Genomic DNA, 26,506 nt, shown 5'->3' with positions numbered 1-26,506 from the left:
GAGTTTTCAAACAATAAGCTTTAATTGCCTTATTAGAAAAATAAGCACTGAAATATATATAAATGTGATTACATTAAAGTAATTCTGTAGTCTAACATACTAGAAACCAAAGCCCAGTCATCTTTTTAATGATACAGAGCAGCGAGATTAGGGTTCAGAAATTTTCCATAGAGAAGTAGGTAGTATCTTTGGGGAAACCACAGTAAAGACGAGACAAGTCTCCACATTGCAATAAAAACTAAGTAGATCAATTTATTCTGTATACTATACAATGTGTAAATTTGTAAAGAACAATTGACATTTTTATCACCTTAACATCTTGACTGGGTGCAAATATGTCCAACAAAATGTACTCCCGTGGCCTTTACACAAACACTGTCCTACTACATCAAGAACAATGAGAGGGAAGCCTTTGGTTCTACAGATTTGGGGACATATCTGTTAAGTTGTAATTAATCCACTTAAACTATCTCGAATAAAATGTTGGTGCTATCTGCTATCATAAGCCTACATGAGTACTACTCTAAGAACTAAACACTGTCTATCTTTTTAAAGGCAAGATATGAAAGGGACTTCCAGTCTACAGTGTGGGCAGGTTTTCTTTGAAAAAGGTAATTATCAAATGGTAAAACTCATATAATACATTATGTACATAATTTTGGATAGCTGAGTTATCTTGCTGGAGTAAGCTGAAAGTAAGCATCGGTTTGCAGTCACGTTTGATTTACTGTTAAGTGATTATTGGACTTTAGTCTTATACAGTATGTAGAATCAAAATAGCTGTGCCTGCTGCTGAGGTCTGTCAGATGTGAAGGCTCATAATCAGTCATTGACCTAGTTGGTATTACAGTACTTCAAATATACACGTGATAATACAGTCAGAGCTGAATTTGTAGTAATCTTAAGAAATGCAAGTCACCAAGTGAATATCGGAAGAGCTTGTGTTGTCCAACCAGCAGGACAAGCTGAATCGTAGCTGAGTGGAATGTTTAAATCTAAATGGCTATTTTTTTTAACCCTCCCAAACATCCAGAAAGCTCGCTTTATGGGAGCTACAGAATAGCGGCACCGGATAATACACAGCAAGTCACCTTAAATTGTTCAAAATTTGTTTCAGGCCCAGTCCTATCATTAAGATTCAATGTCATTTTTACATAAAAAAATAAAGCGGGATCTTCACATTAGGACAAATGTCTATAAAAAGCAGCTTGCTTCAATATTCAGTTTCCTTGCTATTCTCCCAGCCTAATTTCTTCCTTAAAGAAGTCAAGCAGGTCCATTTCTTCAACCTATTCTGCAAAAATCACAAATTCTTTATACTCCTAATGGAGGGTAAGGAATAAGGACAGATTTGATACAGCCCTCTTAATTACTAGAAAAGAGCTTTACAGACTTGAAAATAATCAGGTTAGCAATTTCAAAGTTCTCTGGAATGACTTCTCTAAACTGAAGATGCTATTTGGACACTGATATAATTTGCTCATGTTCTGATCAAAACAGGGCCAAATTAAGATTATTCATTTTCTCTTAATCATTTTCTTATTTCTGCCTTTAGAAGAGAGCATTGGAAAAGACATGGGCCAGCGTTCTCTCTGACTAGCAGTCTTTATCCTGTAAGACCTTTCCAAATATGTCAACACGAAACACATCCCTCTAAAAACTCGCACCTTTAAGAATGCTTTCTCTTATAACACCCCCATTGGTGATTTATTTTGATAGGCTCTTTAAGAACTGTTTCTTTAAAGGAAAAAAGGTATCCAGTAAACTGATATTTTTAAAGAGCAAATAACATCAAGGCTGTGATTACCTACATTAAAATTAATTACGTTATGGACCACATTGCACTTTTAATATTCTGATTTCACTGAACAAACATGTCTGTCTAACATCAACCATGTATTTTGGCGTTCTAGTACTTACGACCTGCATCAAAGATGAACTGAAGGTTGTTCCTATTTTCTGACATGAAAAGTTACCTATTTCTCAACGTGTCATTATAAAAAAAAAACCTTCCAATTCTTTGAAAGCCAACAAGGGGCTGCTGTATAACAAAGAGAAAAGGTGTTAGTTTACTACCACTTCAGGAGTCCAAGAAAAAGAGAAAACCCAACTCTTCCAGAAGTCTAAAATAGCCCACAGACAACTGCATAGCAAACCTCAGCAAACCTAGATTTGAAGTTTGCCATACAGGAAACTCTCCAGAACAGTATCCTAGCCATCTCCCATTATCATCAGACAGAGCATTTCAGCTTTAAAAGCTTAAAGAGCTGCTGAACAGAAAGGGCACTTGCCTCCAAATACAGGTAGAAATTCTGGATTTATATTTGAATGCTGGGCGTTGCTGCGAAACAAAATATACAACAGCAAAAGCATAAGGCTGAACAAAGTGTATATATAAAGTGTTTCACAAATTTCAGGTATACAATTTTTACTTTCAGTAGCAAGATTCTGGGCTCTTAAAGTTTCAGGACAAGACTTTGAAAGATACAGAATCACTTGTGCTTTGATTGGCACATTATCTGCTTTTTAAAATGTAAAACTAAGACGTTTGCAAAAGGTTGTGCAAAACTATTGTATTTACAAAAATGGCACAAGAGTGAATTCAACAGTCTATGCACATGCACACTTCATTCACATCTTCAGCAAAAGTGTGTCCTAAGCTACGGAACTGAAAAGAATACCAGCTTCAACAGGCTGTTGTCAATAAGCACTAGATTCACAAGAGTTACACCAGAATGGGCAAATATTGCCCAAGTAAAAACTCTATTGTTAAAGCTGAAACAGGTTTAAGGCCGTTCAAGTTCAAAAGCAGAAACAAAATTCAATCAGAGCCCTGTCTTTGTTTTCATACATGCTTTACCATCTAGCAACTTGTGGTCTAAACCTCTATTTTAGACAACAAACCCAAACACAGAAGAAAAACCCAACACAACTGGAGGTTATATTAAATACAAATATGCTGTAATTAAGATGAAATAACAAAAGCAGAAACATTAAAAGTTGTAAAACTTGCGATGTCACTTGCTAGAACCAGTCCTACACTAGGAAATGGGCAATATGTACATTTTCAAGTAGATTACATTGCTTTAACCAAACTTGTCCTTTTTAATCAGTGCATTGTTCTCAACTAGTCCAAATACTACACATCTTATTCTTAACAGTACTCCCTTACAATAGCAGCACATGCTACCGCTACCTGCAAAGCTGTCAGTCTCATGACTTAGTGTAAGAAAGAAAAAGGGGGATGTGAGGGTGAGAAATAACTATCAAGGAGAAATAACAGGAATGAGAGTAATCATGCAGTTCAGCTGTGCTCGTCAGCCAGCCAGCTTGCTAGCAACGAGAGATGGTTTCCGCTGTGGAAGATCCTGTGGAGTAGGAATATGGTCACCAGTAACTTCTGTCTTGTCAGGAGCTGCAGTAGGCAGTTGCTTATTCTTCATCTTTGCTTTAGCCATGTTGTAGTCACCAGAATCAAAGTATTTTTGCTAGAAAACAAAACACACATGGCATTTAAAAGCTTGAAATCTTATCAGACACATACACTGAATTACATAGTTAAACAGACTCTTTGCATTTTAAGAACAGTTATAAATACTTCCCGATTTGATTCTATGTTGATTCAATTAAAAAAATCTTATCAAGACTGTTAAGAACACAAAGCTGAACATTTAACAATAGGCAAGTATACAGTTACAGTTCTGCACAAATCATACATGAACATAATTTTTGCTCTGGTTTTCCCCAGAGTTTTGGTCTCCCACAAGTGAAACCTTGGTGTCTGTAGACTTTGTTGCAGTGAACAAGTTCATAGCAGCCGGCTCTATCATACCAGAAGATCACAGTAGCATGAAATTGCACACTAAAGAGAAAAGATATTCTCTGCATGTGTTAAAACAGGGAAACATATTCCTAAGTTCCCAAACCAATTATTTAGTGAAGTCAAATCTACTGTGCCCACCTTCTGCAAAGCACTGTGTACAAGAAATTCTTAACCCACAACCCATGTTTCTTTTGAATACAAAAATGTATATGTTAAGTGTGAATTTCTGAAACAGTGTTCCTTAATACTCCAGCAAATTTTTGTTATCATTACCTTTAACAGCCTTTTTTTTTTTTGTTTTCTGGTTTCTCAAAATATTAGGTTAACTACGGATATTAAACCCAAATGACTGTTATAATTTATCTACATCATGGTAAGATGAGGCATGGAATTTCATCCAAGGTCTGCATCAAGTCTTCGACTGCTTATTGATAGACACATTTCACAGGAAACATTATATTATTTTTTTTTCCATCTTACTACGTGGTCTACCGTTAAGGTATTTGTAATCCATAATTTTGGACAGATCGTCATATGAGACCAAAAAAAATAGATTCAGTAGAAAGATACACGGTAGCAATTGCTGCTTAGAGTCATAATCATGTCTGAAGAGAATACTGCCTCGTTAGCTTTATATATGCTTCTTTCTCAGTCAGTTGAACAACAGCCAACACTACCTGCTATGTTTCAGTGCTTCCCTGCAGCATATTACCACCCTGCTCTTTATTTTGCATTAGTACTAATCAGCAGCAAACGTTCAGCAGCAGCAGCCTCTGACCACGTAACGGCATAACTCACAAAACGAGCCACCTAATCTACCACCTGCCTGTTCCCCGCAGCCATTAACTATGCTGCATATGGTCTGACTTATGAGGGAAAGCTTGTCCAAAAAACCTGCCAACAGTAACAATTCCCAGGAGATGGTACCAGATAGCACAGAATTAGATCAGCACTGAACTCCAAGAGCTGCTTTGCAAAGGATTTATACTTGGAATTATTGCACGCACTCAAAAGGCCTAGATAATAGTAAAAAAAATCCCAGTGTGGCAGCAATGAAAGCACCATCAGAAGTGATATACTAGGATTATTCCAAGAACAGAGTCCGAGCATGCCTGAAAGGCATTACATAATGACTTTATGAATAATTAAACTAAAGAAACCTAAACAGTTGAATAAACAAGAACATAAGAGACAATGGTTAAATGCAGAACAATATCAAAATACCAACTCACTCTTCATTCTTCTATCATTACTTTTTGGTTAGGTTGTATATTCAGAATTACACTGCTGTTCTGAAGCCACTGATGTCACATGGTGCTGGGCACAACACAGCACGTACTAAGCTTTTTATGTGCTAAAAACATGGATAGTACGAGTGGACATAAGTATGTAAGATCAGTACAAAACAGGGATGACGTTCTAATCCTTTGTGTTTACCATAATGTTTTTTATTAAGTCTATCACAGCAGCACTGAGACAGCTTCTAGCCTGTTTTCTAAAAAGTGCAGTTGAGCCACTGATGCTGTAAACAGCTATCCTGCCAATTTGGCATTTGTTTTGTGGAAACAAATTCCTCTTCCCTGTGCTTTCACAAAGTTTACATTTCTTAGCACTCTTTTACTCACACAAAGACCTGTGGAGTGGAGGCAAAAAAAAAAAAAAAATCACAGCTGTAGAAAATTTGGAATTTCTGGTCCAAACCATCTGCACAATAAAGAACTCACTCCTTTTTGAAGCCTCTTCCTCAAGAAATCTGAGCCTCCTGGCTTCTGGCCCAGATGAGGATATCTTGCTTTCAATTTTGCTTCTTCAGCTTTTTCTGGGCTGATCACCTTATCCTCCATTTCCTGAAAGACAATTAGCAATACTGTAAATGACATACATAATAATGAACTACTAATGCAGAATACCTTTGCAGGTAACCCACCAACATGCCAATTGCTGCCACCAAGCGAACATATCAATTCTTTGGATAGACATTTTCATACATTCTCTTTCAAATACTGACAGCAACTGTAGGAGTTCAGCCTCCCATCTTAGAAACCTCTCCTGGGGACATGTTTGAATCTAGTCAATGCATTTTTCTTTCACATAAAGGTAGTCTATATTGAAATTAAATTATTCCGTTTTGGAAGAAAAAAAACAACAATCCCAAATAAGACCCATTTTCTTGGTCAAAACAAGGGTTCCACTAAGAACAAAAAAAATAAAATTTAAAGCCGGGCAAGAGCCACAGGGCTTGTTTTCAACTGCCCCTGTTTGATCATGAAGTTGCAGACAGATTAGCACTTGCATTGCCAAAATCTAGTCTGCATGCCTGCTCTAATTGGAATGTGTTGATATTCACTGTGAAACAGTGTTTAAGTAGCTCAGTGTCAAAAATATGCCTGCCATCATATTAATAGCAACAATACTGTATTTCTCTATAAATGTCTATAATTGTCACAAAGTTACGAGGATGAAGACAGTTGGATAGTGCATTTGTGGAAAATAAAATGCCTATTTTATTAGTATACTGTAAAATATCAATGCTCCAAGTAACTCATTTAGCAAGAACTGCAACTTGTGCATCTAGTCTTTCAACGCTGACCTCTACTTTACCCTCATCTGTTGCAGTCCACCTGGCAATTTGATGGATGAAGCACAATTTCTCCCACTGGATCATTTCTAAAATATCTTCCACGTAAAATTCTTGCTTTGCTACTTTCCAGTATTTGGCTTAGGCCTCTGCTAGGTTTTGGTTTTATGGGTTTGGTTTTTCTTTTGCATGCAAACCATTTCTAGTTCAAGGAAAATATACACCAATTTGCACCGACTGCTGCAGTGTTGAATTCTTGTTATCATCTGAAGTCACAGAAAGACTTTTAGGGAGGAAAGAACTGCTGCTGAAATCAGGAGGGTTTCACATTCATCTGTGACTAAGGTTTAATTTCCACTTAGGGCTGCTCAGGCAGCCCCTTCCACACTCTTCTCCAATCGCGTCATCATCCTTTGCGTTGCCATCAGTCAGCATGATGGCGTGTACTCCACATAAATGGGTTACAGAAATTAATCCAACAGAAGAACAGCCATCTGCTTTTTGTTGTTTTTCTTCCTTGTTGGGCTGTGTTTCATTTAGATTGGTATCCACACTCTGGATCGCCAAGCAGCTGCACAAACAGGTATGTTTAGCACAGCAGCAGGGAGGCCAGAGAAACACGTGCAGCTGGGAGCTACTTAAGCCAGACTGCCAAGAACTAGAGCTGCCACATGAGCCAGCCAAGTGCTTGCCTATATCTCTTACAAACTCTCAAAGTTCTAGAATAGTCAACATCTTTCTGGTAAGAAACCTCAGAAGCAATGGTTATTACAACAGCTTTGGAACACAACATTGCCTAGTTGCTCCATCAGGCCAAGACATCTCAAAGACAGCTTTGGACAACACGGGGAATCTGAATTAACACCTGTACCAGGGCAAGACAGAAGTTTCTCTTAAACTGTTATAAGAATTTCTATGAACACAGGAATCAATGCTTTTTGTTAGATGAAAACACAGCTAGGCAATACAATGCAAAATACAAATACATATAGAGGGCAAAGTTTCCCTGACACTACTGAGCAGAGGACTATCCTATTTCTCGTATATAACATCACACTATCCAGGACCACAGTTTTCATGTGTTATAAAAGATCATTCTTTAGCTGCTGTTCTTCCTATTGTGCTTTATTATCATGCCGTCACTGACTGGATTTTCTCAAAAGTGCTTCTTTCTGCTAACCACTTTCAAACATCTAATCCTGAATCACTGAATACTCACTGTTGAGCCAACAGACAAAGCATTTGAGGGGGCATGTTTTGCCAATACTAACCAAAAGGACATAATTTTTAAGAACAGAGGGCCAACAATAAATAGCTTACATAAATATGTATTCACGGTGCATCAAAGACAATGTTTATGCAGACTCACAGGGCGGAAAAAACAACGCACAGCAGGCAATCAAAACACAAAAATCCTGTGTTATGCATCAATGCAGCTGAAAAGGATACGGACTACGGTCACTTGCTCTTAATGACCAAGAACAACTAGGACTCAAAAACCTGCATAAGATGAATTAAAGAATTTCAACAGAAAGACTCAGCGTGTCAAACAAAACCAGCTGATGGCAGGTTCAAAACCACCTAAGACAACAGTTCTTCATATAATAATTAAGTTGCAGAACTCCTCGCCAAAGGATACGGGGGTGCCAAGAATTTAGATGGACTCAGCAACTGGATGTGTTCATTTGCAGCTCAGAAGGCTCTTAAAATCACAGATTTCTGAGGCCCAGGATAGTTTTCTGGGTAAGATCACTACATGCATGTCCTGCCCTTATATTTTTCTGTAGACTAGACAGCATTGAGCACTCCTGGAGATGCACTGTTAAGCCACAAAGGCTTCAACTGAGCCAGCAAGGCCATTCATACATTTACAGCATTCTTGCCTGAGTTACAGAAGAACAACCAAATGACTAACAAACGATCGGGGGCGGAAATCAAGATACACCACACTCTTCTTCCCAGTGACAACCACACAAAAGTTATAATTTTAGTTCTCTACAAGAACTTGACACCACTAACGAAGTCTGCTTACTTCATTAAAAGGATCTACCAGGAAGGCAGTAGTTACCTAACTCATTTAAAGATAGCTTTTGCTTTTAATCTTTACAGAGGTACCACTAAGTGCAAAGTTCCATATCTGTCGTACAACTGAACTGCACGGCTAAAAAAAAAAGCCATCAGCCTTTTCAAACTCTGGTATGAAGAACTCTTCCTCTTCAGCAAAGACGTAAAATGAAATGTAAACCAGAAAATGGAAAAAAATGCAACAACAGCACAACTGTACAGTGAACTGATGTGGCAAAATCCAGTCCAGAAACAAAATGCACCACCTCCAACAGCTTCCTGAAAAATAAAAGCTTTTAAGGCAAAAAGAGCGTCAGTCAAGCATATATTCTCCAATGTATAAAGTTTCTTTGTTGCTGAACTTCCCCCTGCCACTATCCTGAGGTTTCCCACCAAGAACAGGAAACCCTGGTCTTTGGCAAGTTTTCAATTTTTATCTCTCTTGTTTAACATCTTTCTTGCCTAACACATGTACAAGCTTCTTACAGCATGTTAGAAAAGAAGTCTGATCATGAAAATGCTGCCTCAAAGTTCAAGTAGGGGCTTCATCTTTTCTTAAAGCATGCACATGAATAAGTACTGTAAAATGGGTTGTTTATATCTCAGAGCCAAACATTAACCGAATCTATGTTTGATTCTGTTAAAACATTTCTGCTGAAGGTTTGCAATGCCATATTAGCACTGATATCACAGTATCCTCACAGGATATAAGCTTACAGAAAAAGTTTTCTTTTGTTGATGTCATTGATTTGTCTCGAACACCTCATAGATTAAAACTAAATAAGCAGACCAGTAAGGGACTCCCATCTCTCAAATAAACATTAATGTTTCAAAGCAGTGCATAATCACTGCGTTTCAAGACTTTAGTATGAAACTCCTCAAAATCAGCCCGAGTCACCTAACTTCATCAGAACACACTCGAAGGCAGCACAATAAACTTGCTACCGCATGTTTTACTATGCTCTTATTACAGAGCTATTCTTGGAGTGCTGCACAGGCCAGGGATTTATTTTTATAGGCTTTGAACAGGAGCGATACCCCTTCTGTTGTGTACCTAACTGAACGTCAAGTCGCAGAATCATAGAACAGTTTGGGTTTGGAAGGGACCTTAAAGACTATCCAGTTCCAACCCCCCTGCCACGGGCAGGGACATGTCCCACTGGATCAGGCTGCCCAAGGCCCATCCAAATAAGCTGCAGAACACCCGCATTTAAGAGCAGATTACAGACCTGCCATAGAAGCTGGTTCTGATTACCGCACCTCTTGAGAAGGTATCATTCCATATTAACCCCCCCACAGCTCGCCTACTTGTATGACTAACTCGAATTACAAATTGTAAATTATTAAACAAAAACGTGACAAGCTGAGGTTGATCGAGCTTTTTCTTAGAGCGCTCTTCATAGCGATGCTTGTGTTTCATAACTGCTCCCTAACAGAAATAGCTGTGTGGATGAAACCGAGTCCATGCAGCAATGACAAGCCAGAAACACAAGCAGCTTCTTTAAGTCGCAGCCCACGGAGGGGAACTGCTAATAGCAGAACCCGAATCCCACTGAAGAAACTACAGATTAGCCACACAGCGCCAGCACAAGAGAACCCAGCCGGTCATTCTTTATATACCTTAACTAGAACCGAGAACCCAGCCAGTCATTCTTTATATACCTTAACTAGAACCGGCCAGGGCCATTACAGTTTGGATGTTTCCCCCCTAAACCTTAAAGGCCGAATGTCTCCCCCCTAACCCTTAAAAGCCGAATGTTTCCCCCCTTAACCTCAAAGGCGGAATGTTTCCCCCCTTAACCTCAAAGGCGGAATGTTTCCCCCCTTAACCTCAAAGACCGAATGTTTTCTCCCTAAACCTGAGACGCTGAAGGTTTTTCGGCGCGAGGCCGCCGCTGCCCTTCCCGCAGGGCTCGGGCAGCGCCATTCCCCGCCCAGGCCGGAGCACGCCAGCCGGGCGGCAGAACCCGACACGGTGAGCCGCTCCCCGGCCCCCAGCGGCTGGTCCCGGCCCGCCCGGCCCCCACCCCCCGCCCTCCCCCAGCCGCTCTGAGGCGCTGCCCGAGGCGCCGCGAGGCTCCCTCGGCTGCGAGGGGGGAGGCCCGGCGCGGCGGCCCCGCTCCCTCTCAGTGCGCGGGCGGAGGCGACGCCGCGGAGCTCCTCGCGCGGCTCGGCGGGGCTGCAGGCGACCACCTACCTTCTGCTCCTCGGCCGAGGCGGGCTCGGGGCTCTCACCAGACATGGCGCCGCGGGGAGAGGGAAGAAGGGAAGAGAGTGCGGGCGCGACGGCCGCTCCTCCGCGCGGCGCTACCACCGCCTCCCGCACAAGATGGCGGCCACTAGCACGACAGGACGCCGGTGGGGACACGCTTCCTTCGCGCTCGGACTCACGCGCTACTTCCGGTTCCGCCCCTCGGCGGCACGCCCGCCGCGTGGCATGCTGGGAGTTGTAGTCCAGCTGGATTGCCATTGCGAAAAGGGGGGGTCATAGAATCATAAAATCACCAGGTTGGGAAAGACCTCTTGGATCATCGAGTCCAACCATTCCTGTCTGCCACCAAACCATGTCCCTGAGCACCTCATCTACTCATCTTTTAAACACCTCCAGGGATGGGGACTCCCCCTCCCTGGGCAGCTGTTCCAGTGCCCGGTGACCCTTTCTGTCAAAATGTTTTTTATTTACGCTAAAGCAGAGCTGAGTTTCATCTAAGTAATTGTTTGGGTTTCTTTTGAAACTTAGACAGAATGTCCCTCTGACTGCATGTTTTCTTTCAAGCAGCATTGTGGGAGCAACGCCAAGTGTATGGAAGATTAATTGGGGCTAAGATAAAGCATAAAATCATAGAAGAGTTTGGGTTGGAAGGGACCTTAAAGCCCATCCAGTTCCAACTCCTGCCATGGGCAGGGACACCTCCCACTGGATCAGGCTGCCCCATCCAACGGCAACTAGATCACAGTTTTCCAGTAGCACAGCAACTTCCAGCTCCTCCTGTTTGTTGCCCAAGCTTCGTGCGTTTGTATAGAGGCGCTTCAGCCAGGCTGTTGGTTGCATTGACTTCTTAGCAGAAGACCCTTTATTACCTATAAGGACTTCTGACTGTGCCATGGCCTCCTCAGCACACCTCTGGACAGCTGGTGGAGGGCCCACGCAGCGCCCCATCCCTCCAACCATCTCCTGTCCTCCCACTGCTTGTCATAGGCCAGCCTGATATTATCCCCCTCCCCCTTCACATCTAGTTTAAAGCCCTCTCTCCAAGCCCTACGCGCTCCTGGGCAAGACCCTCCTCCTCTTTCCAGAAAGGTGGCTTCCGTCTGATACTTGTAAACCTTGTAAAGCATGAAGCTGGTACCAAGTGTATTAGAATAAACATTAAGAACCCCAAGTGTCCCAAGGTAGACAGATGAGGGATGATGAATCTTGAATGCGTGAGAAGGCCAGACTGGAAAGAATCACCTGGGAATAAGTGAATTGGAGATATGACTGAAAACAGTCCCAAGAGTGTGGACTAAACAAAACCACGCTGTTTGGATGCAGTTTGGAAGCCAAAGAACTGTATAGAGATCTGCCTGAATGAGATAAACCAGTAGTAGTACTTTCTTAATTTGAGTTCTGTATGCCATGCTGATTAAAAGAATATGCTAAGAGAAAACTGGGAGGTCTGCGTCTCCTTCATCACCACGGTGTTTTCCCAGACACTGTTCGTTCTTTCAAGATGATAACGTCTTGCGTTCAGTGTGATCTGTGCAGAGCAGATGTCTCTTCTGGAATCACCTCTCTTTGCAGCCTTCCCCTATCTCAAACGCAAGCGAATGATTGAATTAAGGAATAAGGTCGGATATGGCTGAGAGTTTGCTCAGGCCACTCTTAGCAGAAGTACGAGTTAGCAGATATTATGAGTGTTGTTCTTTGTAAACAAGTAAACAACTTAAGGGCCCACCCCTCTGCAGGGGTATGATACGTACTAAGACAATGGCTTTTGAGCACCTACGCATCACTATCTAGGAAATCATAAAGCTGGCTGTAAAAGTAGAGAACCAAACCGCTTGCCTATTGGGACGAACCACAGATGTATGTAGTGTTTGATAAAACGGGTATATAAGCTAGCTGGAATCTCACAATGCGGGGTGTGTATATTTTCTAGGGTACAGACCCTGTGCCCTCTCCGCCAGCACAATAAAGGTGCTTTGGTTTACAGTCCGTCTGTGAGACGACTCCTTTGAATCACAAGGTCAGGCAGGGCTGGAGCCAGCTCCAGATTCACAAGAGTTCTGACAGGATAGGTCTCGGTCCACTGGAACATCTTAACAGTGCGCTATCGATATAAAGTATCTTAGAAAAAAAAAAAGTCAGAGAATCACTAGGTTGGAAAAGACCTTCCCTCCCCATCTACTTCTCACTGGTTCTTGGCAGAACACTAACCTCCCTCGGGCTCTCTTAGACTTCAAGAACATAAAGGAGGGGTTTAAATAGCTCACCTTTAATAAATCTTTAGAGATCTCTAAATATAGCGATTATAAACTATAAGGTGAACAATTATAAGGTATTTAAGGCGAACAATAAGATACAGATATTACTTAATACTCAGGTAGATGGATGTACACTCCCACTTTTCCTATACAAAATGTACTTTCCTAGTATCTTACATTGCTTTCCCATGGTTTTGACTTCCAGACCTCCCACCACAGCGTATCGCCTGCATTCATCCTGGAGATCCTCCAGCTGACAAGCAGCACATGCTCTCCACCCAGCCAACCCTGCATGCGGCTGGGGCGAACCAGCTCGAGCACAGCTTGGGAAGGATGGGCAATGATAGGCTTGGTGCGTTGAAGGTCCAGGAGACAGGTTAGGAAAGTCTCTCAATCAAAACAGAAGCTGTAAAGTCAATGATTTTCCCACAGCTGAATTTTACTAACACCCCACCCCCAACCAATAGTTGTTGGAAGCAGGTTTTTTGAGCAACTGAGAGCCTTGTCCAGAGCCTGGGACGTAGTAGCTGGGAACTCAAGACATGCGCATATCCCTCGTTCAGAAAGGGACACCACAGGGCAGATTGCACAGGAAAATCATAGAAGGCACATGAGTATTGTTTTCCTAATGACAGAAGCAGCGTTAACCATGGCTGTATCATGTTTGCTTCTATCAAAACTACAGAGAAGTGGTCGGAAGGTGTAAAAACCAGAGTAACGCGTTGAAGAATGATCATAAAAAAGGATGCAATTTGAAAGGAAGCAGGTCAACAAAGCAGTGACAGCAGACAAGAATGCAAACTACAGGAGTTTATTTCAAATCTCATAGGAAATTAACGTGAGGAAAAACAGTTTTGAAGATTCAGCGGTTCCTTAATGAAATAATCTCTTGAAGGGAATAAGTGTAAACTATACAGTGCAGAGGAAGGATGGGAAATAAAGAAATAAAGAAAGAACCTCAGGAAAAGCACAAGTTCTTCTATGGCCTCAAATGCAAGGAAGCAGCGCAGAGAAACTAGGTCATTTTTTAAGGATGTGCATCAAAAGCAGATCATGAAGACAAGGGACACAGAATCATTTCTGAACATTACTGAACAAACAACGTAAAGACCAAAGGATTTTATGTTTCTTTTGTTCAATCTGGCATGATCAAGAAGCTAACTTAACAAACTCACAACAGTGTATAACCTCAAGGTAGAAAAAGGGGTTTTTTTTTTCCCTTATCTGGTAACTTTTTTCAACTTGGTTGAAAAAATTTCCTTGAGGGTATAGAGAACTGACTGAGCAATCTCCAATTAATTTAGCGGTGATCTGTGTAGAAACCTGTAGAAAATGAATGGGTTTTCAGGAGACTGATGAAATAGGATTAAGGAGAGGGCAGAATACAAGCTATAAAATTAAGCTGTCTCACCAATACTACCTGAGAAATCATCTGAAATAAACACTCAAAAGAAACGGAGTAGCTAGACGGGAATTCACAATTAAGAACAAGGGTTTCATGCAATTGCGCTTCCATTAATGGGAAGGAAACAGAAGAGGGTGAAGAGCTCTGACACTTCCCCATGCAAATTAGGGAAACTTAACAATCAAACTGCAATGTGGTAAACGCAAGTTTTATTGGAAAAGGCCGTCACTTGTTCCAACAGTAATTCTGCATTTGGTAGCTTCACAAAGGGCTTCCCAGGGCCAATGCTGCTCATCTGTTTAATTGCTGATCCAAATAATCTGCTATAAACCTCATTAATATTGGCAGGTAACATTGAGTGAGAGAAGCTACAAGCACATACGTGCAATCCAGATTCAAGCAGAAAATCAGGTACAAAATCTTGGGTAGTGGGCGAATGAAGTTCACCAATGACACGCGCAGGAAAGCTGTCATATTGGAAACAAGCAGTAGGACACCTCCCTTATACTGGATAACAAGATGAATGCACCTTGACATCTCCCAATACTGAAAAATCAAGTATTATAATAAGATAGCTGAAGTGGATTTTAATCCATAAGATCTAGCAATCAGTCCTTCCACTCTAATTGGCACAGAGAGGCTCCACGGGGGATGCCGTGTCCAGCTTGAGGCACTGCAGGATAGAGTCAGACCAAAAGAAGAAAGCAAAGAGCCAGAATGATGAGAAGTGCAGAAAATAAAATCTATGAGGCAAATCTGACTGAACAGTCCAAGGTCATCTTAGATAAAGAAAACAAGACTGAAAAGGGAGATACAAGCTGTTGACCTTGCTTATAGTGAAAAGGCCAAGTAGTGTTTGACTTCAGCTGGGCGTTACAAACAGCTTTCCTATAATAAGTACAGTTAAAAGTGTTTAACTGTTCCAGGGAGAAGAGATTACTTGGAGCCTCTATCACGGAAGAGCTTCATAAACCTCTCAAATAATTCCCTACATTTGACCCAACTGAGGGATAAAGAGAAGCAGCAAATGACAGCTCAAAAAAAAAAGTCTGGTCTCATTCCTCAACCTTTGCACGGAAGGTCACGTGGAATTCAGCTCATATTTTAGGAACATTCAGCTTTTCTCCAGGTGTGTCGCTTACGGAAAGTTGTAATGCAGATCAAGCTGTAAAGGGAGAATGACTTAGTTAAATCAAAACCGAGCATGGATAATCTAAGGTCACATTTATTCTGAACCCATGCAGGGACTGAGTGCAGTTTGACCAGTTAAGTCAATACAAATTTATTTCCTAGACATGACTTGTAGTCACCACATATTCTATATCCACGCTTCCTTGTTGTTCGAAACAAATAAATATATTACTCTGAAGGGAGAAAAGAACAGCTTGAAGGAGTCACTTAAAATTATCAGGATACAGAGATACAAACATTGTATATTGTCAGTGCAAAATAAAAGGTTAATCTACGACATGTGAATTGGGACTTTTCATTAAAAGTGTGTCCTTACTCTTTTTTTCAAGCAGATGTGCACCATGACACAAATAAGTACTTGGAGGATACGTGCTGTGTGCTTATGACTCAATAGTAGCAACAAAGAAAGTAGGACACATTCTCATTATGCCAGTCCAGAACTTAGTTACGTACCTGGTACAGCTGCAGCTGTATTTGACTCTTCTGCTACCACAAGAAACCTTTTCTCATTTTGCAAGACACACAAATGACTAAAAACTCTACGCAATCCTTTCCTGTACGTTTTTTCCCCAAGTCTTTATGAAAGAAATGCTACCTAACCTTTGGAAACTGAGTGTAACTGAGGGGAAAACGCTGCTGAAGGGAGAAGGGCCTCAGTCATGTCTGAGCTTTGCCCTCTGTGGCAAGAGGCGTTTGAATACATGAGATAGCTGATAAGCGTCATCTGGAAAGTCTGGTCTCCCTTTCTTTCCCTGGCAGACTTCCTGGAGATTTCATGATACACTGACTTCTCCTCTCATCTAAGGGCAGTGCTGAACACACAAGACGCACGTTCCTTCTTTCTCCGCAGCTGTCAGAGAAGTGCGTTACGACTCCCAAATACGAACGTCATCTTTCATATTGACACACTGAAAACCTACAGCGATGTAAAGAAAAGCATATAAACCAAGGTAAAAGAGTTGAGAAACTCCAAGACCTTCAGAACACATCATAGATCTTCATTTTCATCATTAAATATATACCTCAAAGATAATAAAATGCTTCTAACTTTATTTCTCTCAGTTACACAGTTTAACAGGTAGCATAAACTGTTTATCTGACTGCGTTTTGTTTTAGGAATACATATACGTATTGGAAAATACTGGTACGCCCAATGCAGCATTTCTCGTAAAACTTCCTATGGCCACCTAGTGGCCTAAATGGAACCAACCTATTAAAAATATTTAAGATTACAAGATCTTCCTCATCTAAAAATAAAACAAAAAGTACAAGTTTCATAGCTTTTGCATATATTTAAGATATAAATACTAATTTGTTTGCACAGTACACCCTTTAACACAATCTGAGAAATCAAATGGGGGAGGGCAGGGAATTTTATGTGAGAAAAATAATAACAGAAATAACAGAATAACAGAATGCAAAATTAAAGTGGCCTTTAAGGAAAGAAAGAAACGGAGGGAGCAAAATACGAATTGAACCAATCACCTGAATGCATGAATAAGTAAATACACAATGGGCACTATGGACACAGGTGTTATTAAATTTGCATATTGACAAAAGAAAGAAAAGGTTACCCTTAAAGAGAAGAAAGTTAAATGCTTGCATAGTATGAAATGTAATGGAAATCGATCTGTTGTCCCCATTTTCAATAACTTAAATGAATATCACTTAAAACATCACACAGATTAAAGACATCTGTATATATTTCAGATTTCAATATTAATGCCAAAAATACATAGTATGATTTTACATAGGATTTATGCTACATTAGAACACTAAAGACAAACATCACTTGAGTATTAAATGAAACATTAAATATTAAATAACTGAAAATAAAATAAAAAGTGTAAACACTAAACTAACTTGGGAATTTGCTATTGCCACACATCCAATGAAGTGGTTTTAAACAGTACAAAAAGATTAGATTTAAGTATGTTTCCAGTCTACTTGGAATACACGAAGCTCATTCCAAAAACCTTTTAAAAACTGGTCCAGGATCACATAAGAACCTTCTCTCTCTTGAGCACTATTTTCATTCCTTTACAGACTTAACTTTATACTGTCATCTCTACCGATATTCACTTGTAAGGAATAATCAACAGTAAAACAAATACTTTAGTTTGCCATTGTTTGCTAGCATCTTGGTGAAAACTGAGGATTTGTTGGAGATTCAGTGTAAGATTTGAGTTCATACGCAGCGCCGCTATCAACTTCCATGGATTTCCGAGAGAACAGGAGCCTTACATCTCTGTGGAGGTAGATCTTTCCAGATTTAGAACTCTGGAACCTGAAAAGATACAAATATCTGTATCATCTAAAACAAAAGATTCAACTTTAAATATTACTGAAATAAATGCGTTCCCTTTAAGAGATTAAGTCCAAAAAACATTTGAACATACAAAGTTAGTCAGTTAAAATGAAAGAAATAACCTAACATTTTCAATCTACTTTGCTTCCTCTGGTATTTAGAGGATCTGTTCCTAATCACCAGTGTAATGCATAGCTTTTACAGTGGCACGGAATATCTGAAGTTCACACTGTGCTCATGTACGTCAAAGATTAAAGTTCTCAGCAATCTAGAAAGGCAAAAAGTGCTCTTGAATGAGCACACCTGAAAATGCCCCAATGGCCTAAGCATGCACAAAAGGGAAGGTTCAAATATCAACAAAGGCATATATAGATCGCAAAAACACACATTTCAGTGCTAGTGATCCCACAGACAGATTCTACTGCTCTCGTTATGCATGTACAAGCAAGAAGTTCACTTTATACCGCAGACCAGAGTTAAGCTGAACTTGAGAAGCAGCAAGCAGGGGCATCTCTGCAGGCAGACAGAAAACAGTTTTTTACACAGAATACAGAGTTATTTCAAAGCGACAGTAGCTCACAGGCGCAGTCACCAACGTAAACAGCTGCCACTTCCTGAGCCTATTTTATGCTGCAGCTGAACAGCCTAATTCAGGTTCTCCAAACCTGCCTGGAATGTGGCAGTTCCACTTTCCCTGGGATTTAACAGTTATAGACAGAGAGAGATCTGCATTTTGGAGAACTGTACTCTATAGTCTTCATCTGGCAGAAGTCCTTAATTTCTTTCCTTCAACCAGGAAAGGCAGGAGAGCCTACGGAGCATTTCTTATGGCAGCTGAATTTAATGTCACTATCACTATGCCACGGTAAGGAAGAAAAGCTATTGCTACTATAATAGAAATAGAAAAGCTCTTGCCACTATATAGAAACAGAAAAGCTATTGCTATTTTAATGACAAAATGATACCATTACAAATGCTGAGTGAGCGGGGCACACTGTATTATTACGTATTACGATTTTTGATAAACAATTACCACACTGAAGCAAAAGCATCTCTAGAATAAACGCAGCCACAATGGGACTGAAATTCTGAGAGGTCAGAGAAAGACAGGCAACTCCAGAAGATCCGTCAAGGTTATATCATCTGGGGCAGGAAGGCTGCAGAAATGGATTCCGTGCCACTGTTTTGTTCAGACGAGTGATGCAGAATAGCATGTAGTTATGCCCACAGCCAGAAAAAGGAAAATTCTGCTCTCCTGGGCATTAAACATGGTGGGGAGCAACAGAATGCTCCTCCTGGCTCCCACAGAGCTCCCATCCATCACTAATTATTTACTCGGTGCTGTCAGTGTGAAAGGCCTTCACCTGGTAGGCGAAGGGAAGGGGATTCTATCTTAAGAGAAGACTCTGGAGGAGAGCACAAGAAGGAGGAGTGAAAGAGCCAAGGGACGAACTGAACACAGCAGTTATTCAGCGTGTAGTTTACGAGTAATTTTAAAATGAGAAAGTGTATTGAAAGATCTTTTGCAGCAAAAGTATGATTGAAGTTCATTTGTATAGAACAGCTAGAACTCTCAAAGAGTAGACAGAGTTATCAAAGCACCATCATAAAGTAGATCTCTATCCCCATTTTACAGATGGGCGTATCAGAAAATAATTAGCAAGGTCTATTTTTAAACTTCCCAAGCTTACTATTTTCTGTTAGTGAGAATCCTGCCAGACTCCCTTTGCCCAATAAATAATGCCTCCCCTGTAATGTGGCTCTTCTGAGCACAACATTTCACAAAGATTGATGGAAGATCAGTGGGAGACAGCAAGAGAGTTTGGGGGATTCTTCTCATTTCTGCTTTCACCACTTAACGTTTATCACAGTAATTGGAATTTAGAAATGTTGCTTTTCATATCTGCAAATACACTGGAATAATGAAGAGGATCATTACATACACCCCCGGAGGGTGGTGATGAAGGGTCCACTACGGGACTGGCTCCAGAGCTGCGGCAGCTCCAGCAGTTTTGTGCAAAGGAATCAAGAAAAACACAACAGAGGTCGCTGACAGATGGTATCCCGGGAACAGCATCGATAGACAAGTACAGGGAGGCTTAAACGCACAAATATTAGATGAGCTAGAAAGTCTGGCAGAGGAAAGAAAACGATAAACACTACTGAAGAAATGACAAATGCAAGCACAACCCCCCCATATATATATATTATAAGCCATCAAAATTCAAAGAACACAGTAAGTCACAGGAACAGGATACAGCAGGAGGATCACAAGAACCGTATGTAGCAAGGCATGTTTTGCATGAGAAAAAGACTATCCAACATAATCTATAAAATCTGTAAGTAAAATCATTAGGACAAGGACACAAATTTCTAGATCAAAAAAAACGCTGAGAGATCAGAAAGATCAAAAGGCAAACAGTAAATCAGTAATAGCAGCTATCTTCAGCTTCCACCAATAAATGTATCACATGCCACATCAGGAAAATATTTTTACGAAGTTTCTCAACACTCGAGGAATCACTACTTTTAACAATCCCTTTCAAGCTTACCCACCACTTAGCTTTCAGTAACAACCCCTGTTTAGCTGTTACTTAACAACAATTATGCTCCACGCAATTAAAAGAGGCAATATGTCAGTAACTAAAGCTGTTGACCAAGCTTTGAAAACATGAAAAATGCTGATCTATGGGTAGGTTAACTGTTTAATTGCCTTTTATGCGGGTGCCAGAACGTGACCTAGAAATCAACCGACGGTCATCACCCTCAACACAAGGCACGAGCAGAGCTCGACTCACAGCTGTCACGTAGATTTATTCACAATGCAAAAATCGTTGCTTCACTCGGAACAAAAAATTTACCCCCAAAGCATCTTCAAGAAATGACTTAAACTGCAGGTGCAACACTCGATCTTCTTACAGTCAATAAAGCTCTGCTGTCTGTGCAAGCTACATTTTATATCTGTACTGTGGGTCAAATACAAATGGCATATAAAGCAGCACCTCAAACATACAGAACTGCACACAGAAGCTGAGTACACAATAAATCTGAGGCTTTAGAAGAGTGCTGTATTAGAACTGGCCGCCGGTGTTAAGTTCCAGACCTATGCAAGCATTTTTGCTGAATTACCACTTGAAAAGAAGCTTTCATAATGTGAGTGCTGACAATTGTGATTAAGGTCTCGCAAGCAGATGTGATCACAATGCAGCTCACTGGTAGTGACTTCATTTGTTTTTTTGAGCAAAATTTCAACACGGAAGCTTAAGATGCTTGTTTTCAACAACTGCTGCAATAAAAAAAACCCTGAAAGGCTGTCCTAGTCCAACTTGAGTAACAAAAGAGTTCAATTTTTTTAGGTGTGTATCAAAGTTTTCAGTAAAGCAGGTTTGAGGATACATTGCTGCTTTTAAAAATGAAGTATTAATACCAAATGACACATGAATTAATACACTACCAAGACTTCTTAAGCTCTCCTGATTAAAATCTATCTTTAGTAAAGGAGGCTACGTACTAGACTGACAACAGCATCTTTGGTCAAGTGTGAGGTAGTCTGCATAATAAACCACCAGACAGATAACAAACTACTGTAGTATTTCAGGTGGGTTGCATTCTTCCATTATGAAAAAGGAGCCAATGTTTGGGTTCATTCCTTATGAAAGGTTACCAAGCAGTTTGTTTTTCCAGCCAGAAATGGGTGTATTTCCAATCACACATTGTAAATCCAGGAGTTGATCCCACCAGAGGTCTAAAAGTTGAGCTAATTCATAAGTATTTAAAAATGAGAAGCAGCAGAACTGGTACATTTTTGTCTCTCAGCAGGAATCAGAAACAGGAAGCTCATGAAAGAAGATTTCTAGCTATAATGCCATCTAATGAAGAACAAAGCATGTTTGCCTTCAAATAGAAGTAATTATTGGGTTTGTCTCCGACAAATTTACAAACTACATTAAAGCAGAAACTGAAAGGGGACACAAATTACTATTCTTCATGCCTGTACACCAGACCTGGCTGGCCGCAGATTTTTGTCCACCTCAGCAGCTGATGTGTGTGTTCCCAATTCCTCTCCATCAGTGAGACCAACACCACAAGTGAGCAGAGCCTTTTATTTGGGCTACACACTCTTTTCCAGAATTTATCCCAGAAGAAAATTTTTAGAAGGTGGTTAAGTTAGACACTGCAAGTCAGTGTGGCCTGAATTTCAGGAAAGGATGAATTTCAATCCAGGCTAAAATTTAGAATGAAAACACAGTTCAACAGACTCATCATAGAATCATAGAACAGTTTGGGTTGGAAGGGACCTTAAAGATCATCCCGTTCCAACCCCCCTGCCATGGACAGGGACACCTCCCACTGGCTCAGGCTGCCCAAGGCCCATCCAACCTGGCCTGGAACACCTCCAGGGATGGGGCAGCCACAGCTTCCCTGGGAAACCTGGGCCAGGGCCTCACCACCCTCATGGTGAAGAAATTCCTCCTTATGTCTAGTCCAAATCTGCCCCTCTCCAGTTTATCCCCATTGCCCCTGGTCCTATACCCACAAGCCTTTATGAACAGCCCCTCTTGGGCTTCCCTGTAGGCCCCCTTCAGGCACTGGAATGTCGCTATAAGGTCTCCTCAGAGCCTTCTCTTCTCCAGGCTGAACAACCCCAACTCTCTCAGCCTGTCCTTGTATGGGAGGTGCCCTCCAGCCCTCGGATCATCTTTGTAGCCTCCTCTGGACCCGTTCCAACAGCTCCATCTCCTTCTTATGTTGAGAATTCCAGAACTGAACACACTACTCCAGATGAGGTCTCACAAGAGAGGAATAGAGGGGCAGAATCCCCTCCCTCCCTGCTGGCCACGCTGCTTTGGATGCAGCCCAGGACACAGTTGGTTTCTGGGCTGCGAGCACATGCTGCCGGCTCATGTTGAGCTTATCAACCAGCACCCCAAGTCATTCTCTGCTGGGCTGCTCTCAATCACATCATTCCCCATCCTGTACTGAAAATGAGGATTGCTCTGACCCAGGTGCAGGATGCTATTTTCACACTCCAGTAAATCAACACACTTTTTTTTTTTTTATGACTGCCAAATTTCATTTTACAGGAAAGCTTGGCTTGGAATCACTGCCCTATCAAAGCCGTGTTTCTAAGTCTGCTGGGTAGAAATCAATACCACTAAACAGGGAAAATTAATATGCACCAGAAGTAATTCTGCAACCAGTTGAAGAGAAAAGTGTAAGAGATCTATTTTTTCTCGCTTCAGAATGTCAGCTGCTGTTTGGTTTCCAGGTGCTGCAATGAAAGCACTGGGTCTGCATGTTAGTGGTTTTACCACCACAATGCAGGCAAAAGTCTGCAAACTGCAGGACAGACTATACCCATCATTCCTCCTTTGTTTCACCCTGCAGTCTCCATAACATCCCAAGAGCCGCGGTGTAGTATCTGGTTTCAGGCAGTGCTTTGTAAGGAAGATTGTCTGAATATTTTATAAAGTGAAAGGCGTTATCAGTGGTATTGCATCAGGAATAGGTATTTACATTTTTCCCGCTGAACAGTGTATTTTCAGGAGTAACTCAATGCTTTCCATGTTACAAGCTATACTGGTGGAGAGCCATGTGCACAGGGCACTGAGCACCTTCTCTAGGTTTTGGCTTTTGGCCATGTAATATCCACAACCACTATTACCTGTAACTTCGAGGAAAAGTACATTGATCCAGCCAGAACTACATCTCTCTCGCTAACAAAGAGTTAAACTTTACAAGGCTATACAAAGTACTTCAATGCCAAGAATATATTTTAACTTAGTTTCTTTCAACCAGAATCTAAGCTGGTTTTTGGCTTTTCCTCCTCTGCTGTCTAGCTTAAACACCAAATCAAAAGCATTCTTTTTTTAAAAGTAAATCTGCAAAGTGCAGGCTAGGAAAGAAATAAGGAGATAAATTTTGGCAAGTATTTCTTTTTTGTGTTTTTTTTTGTTTGGTTTTGGTTTGGGTTCTTTTGCTTTGTTGTGGAATTTTTTTATAACTCAGAGAAACTCACCTCAGATGTATGAGGTAGCGTAGCAGCCTTTCTTCAGTCTGTTGGCTGTTTTCTTTATTGACAGTTCTCTTGATTTCTCGTCTCACAGGAACAGAGAAAGTTCTTTGCCGTAGGAATGTTTGATGATTAGCTGGCATTTCTCTCAAGTCATAAATCACTACAAACATCTTCACCACAGTTTTGTTAGGGTTAAATAAGGTCTGAAAAGACAAACGGTTCAATACGATGTGCTTTAGGGAAGACAGATTTCAACCAAAAAACCCCAAAACCAAGGCCTCTGCTTGCCAAAGTAGTCACCATCCTCTACGCGCTTTGTTGTGGTGCCAAACGGAAACTTTCATGCAAAAACATTGCACAGTTTTTCTGTTTTTCAACACTTTGGCTGCTAGCAATTCCCACTTTTAAATATAATACTAAAAGCAACCTAATATGAACCAAATAGGAATGATTGATAGGAATGGTTGGACTCAATGATCCAAGTGGTCTTTTCCAACCTGGTGATTCTATGAGTCTATGAAATCCTCATATATGACTACTATTACTTTGCTAATCTGCATCCCATTTTGGTTTATTTTTCCAGTCAGCTTTTTGTCTACACTGTTTTCTAGATACAGAAAGCACATTGCCAGGTTTCACTTTTAAACCTGAAATTACCACTGCGTTCCCTTGGACTAGGTTCTTAAAAGAAAGAGGCAGATCATTGTTTCTAAGCAAGGACTGTGATTTATTTTCTGACTTTATTACAAAAAACAGATGTGTAGAAATGTTACAAAAAATAGATACAACTGAGGATTTCATCTTAACCCTTTTAGAAAGATTTCAGAATTTGGACTGTGGCCTAATTATTTGTCCATTACTACTTCAAAGTTGGTTGTCCCCAACTATTCTCAACCTTCAGTAACTGATTTTAAGTCTCTTCACAGCATGGACTGGTTCAAAGGTTGGGAGTCTTTTTTGTCCCACAAATGACAAGCAGATTTCTGCTCTGAGTAACTACAGTACCTACAGAGATGCACGTTTCCACTGCTAGCTTCATGCTCATCTCCAATAACCTCATCTCCTCTGCATGACTTTCTTGGTACTAGTGGTTTCAAGGCACCTGTCTCTGCTGAGTACTTACCACTTGTATTGTTCCTGAAGGCGGTACCCGATAACCCCTTTTACCAAGGGACTCTAAAGTAATTACACCCTAGGGAATTAAAAAAAAAAAAGACACACATTTATTTCGCAGGGAGAGATATAAACAAATTGAAGTGTTCTATTCATGTAATTGTATTTATTCAAAAGCAAACAGTAACATATAAAGATAAGAACAGAAAAGGCGATGCATTTAAGATGCAGTTAAAAATCAACAGTAGGAGCCTTACAGATGCTTTCGCAGATCATTAAAAGCTGTGCACTAAGCGGTACATTCTCCTCTTGAAAGAAGGTCCAAGTTTCCACATCTTCAAACTAGCAGTCAGGAAGCTACGGCAAAATACAGCTTTCTTTTCAAAATGGCTTGTAAGTTAAAATGGAAGATTTGCCTCCTCTCTTCCATTTTTTATATCACCACGAGTTGCACCAATAATACTCTAAATCTCACAACACTAATTTCTGCTTTTCAAAGGCAGCAGATGCACTTAATCTTCCATCCTAATCCAAACTTTATCGACGATGCCATCTGCTTTTGTACCAGCTGTAATCTACAGAGTGTGAGTGCCCTACACAGCGCTGCGATGCTGCCAAGGCCTCCCTTAGGGTGCTACTCTAGAGCACGTCTGGTTAACCTGCAGTGCACAACTGTTGTGACCCACTGCACTGGACTTAAAAAAACCCAAACAAACAAACAAAAAAAGCCCCAGAGCAGATAAACTAACTATATGAACAGAAACAATGCTTCTGATGATGGAGGCACTATACAAATGTTGTATTAATCCTGGGAGACTCAGCCATAATAGAGTGTTTAGAGCAAGTGGAAAAGCCTGAAACAACAAAACCCAGCTAGGAAAATAAGCAATGCTACTTTAACCGTTTGAGGAACATCAGAATCCTTTTACCTCCTGGAAATCACGTGAAATAATCTAGAAAGGTGAAAGCAAAACAATAGATACTTCTTTGCAGTAGCTAAGAGAGGACATACACAAGTTTAAACTCTATTACTCAAACAACCTGCAAAGCTGTTTCATTTTCTGAATAGTTTCAAAAACAGAAGGTCAGAAATATGGTGCTATGAATTAAAAATCTTAATATTGGGATGATTGGATGTTCAATGCTTTACTTACATGTTTAAACAGACCATTTACCGTATCTTAGACAGACACACCCACGTGAAAACCACTAAAAATTAGATCTGACACCCAGGCTACATTAAGGTTCTTTAACAGGTGGTCGGAACAAATCTACCCATCTGATTCAATGCTACCATACAAAACATCTTTGGCTTTTTACAAGGAAGCACTTTTAGACACCCAAACCCTGTGCTGTCTTTATAGAAATGTGGAACAGAATTAACACACGGATACTGGGAACACAAACAATGCATCGGTGCAAACATTATCAAACCGTGCAGACTGAGGGACAGCCACGTGTCACGCTAGCTCAGACAATACTTGCTTTAAAAGAAAGGGCTGAATAAACTTCTGAGTCTAAGGCCTCCATCAGCAGTTGTA

General features: G+C 40.7%; 2 protein-coding genes across 6 annotated transcripts in view; both read right to left on the bottom strand.

Annotated features, from left to right (window-relative positions):
• Nucleotides 1–10,840, bottom strand: ARPP19 (cAMP regulated phosphoprotein 19). Its single transcript, XM_054077842.1, has 3 exons — nucleotides 10,663–10,840; nucleotides 5,548–5,670; nucleotides 1–3,488 (listed from the first exon to the last, which is right to left on the bottom strand). The coding sequence occupies exons 1-3, from the start codon at nucleotides 10,705–10,707 to the stop codon at nucleotides 3,318–3,320; spliced, it is 339 nt and encodes a 112-aa protein (XP_053933817.1). The 5' UTR covers nucleotides 10,708–10,840; the 3' UTR covers nucleotides 1–3,317.
• Nucleotides 10,841–13,455: 2,615 nt separating this feature from the next.
• ATOSA (atos homolog A) overlaps nucleotides 13,456–26,506 on the bottom strand; it is a 54,464-nt gene continuing 41,413 nt past the window's right edge. For all 5 annotated transcript variants that reach the window (XM_054078196.1, XM_054078197.1, XM_054078195.1 and 2 more), the window contains 3 exons: nucleotides 24,976–25,044; nucleotides 23,856–24,055; nucleotides 13,456–17,815 (listed from right to left, as the gene is read on the bottom strand). In XM_054078196.1, coding sequence (XP_053934171.1) covers nucleotides 17,662–17,815; nucleotides 23,856–24,055; nucleotides 24,976–25,044 — 423 coding nt within the window. In that variant the 3' untranslated portion in view covers nucleotides 13,456–17,661. The remainder of the gene's footprint in view (nucleotides 17,816–23,855; nucleotides 24,056–24,975; nucleotides 25,045–26,506) is intronic.

The sequence above is a fragment of the Cuculus canorus genome, chromosome 12 (genome assembly GCF_017976375.1).
Source record: "Cuculus canorus isolate bCucCan1 chromosome 12, bCucCan1.pri, whole genome shotgun sequence".
Classification (NCBI taxonomy): domain Eukaryota; kingdom Metazoa; phylum Chordata; class Aves; order Cuculiformes; family Cuculidae; genus Cuculus; species Cuculus canorus.
This window is presented reverse-complemented; position numbering and strand designations above follow the sequence as displayed.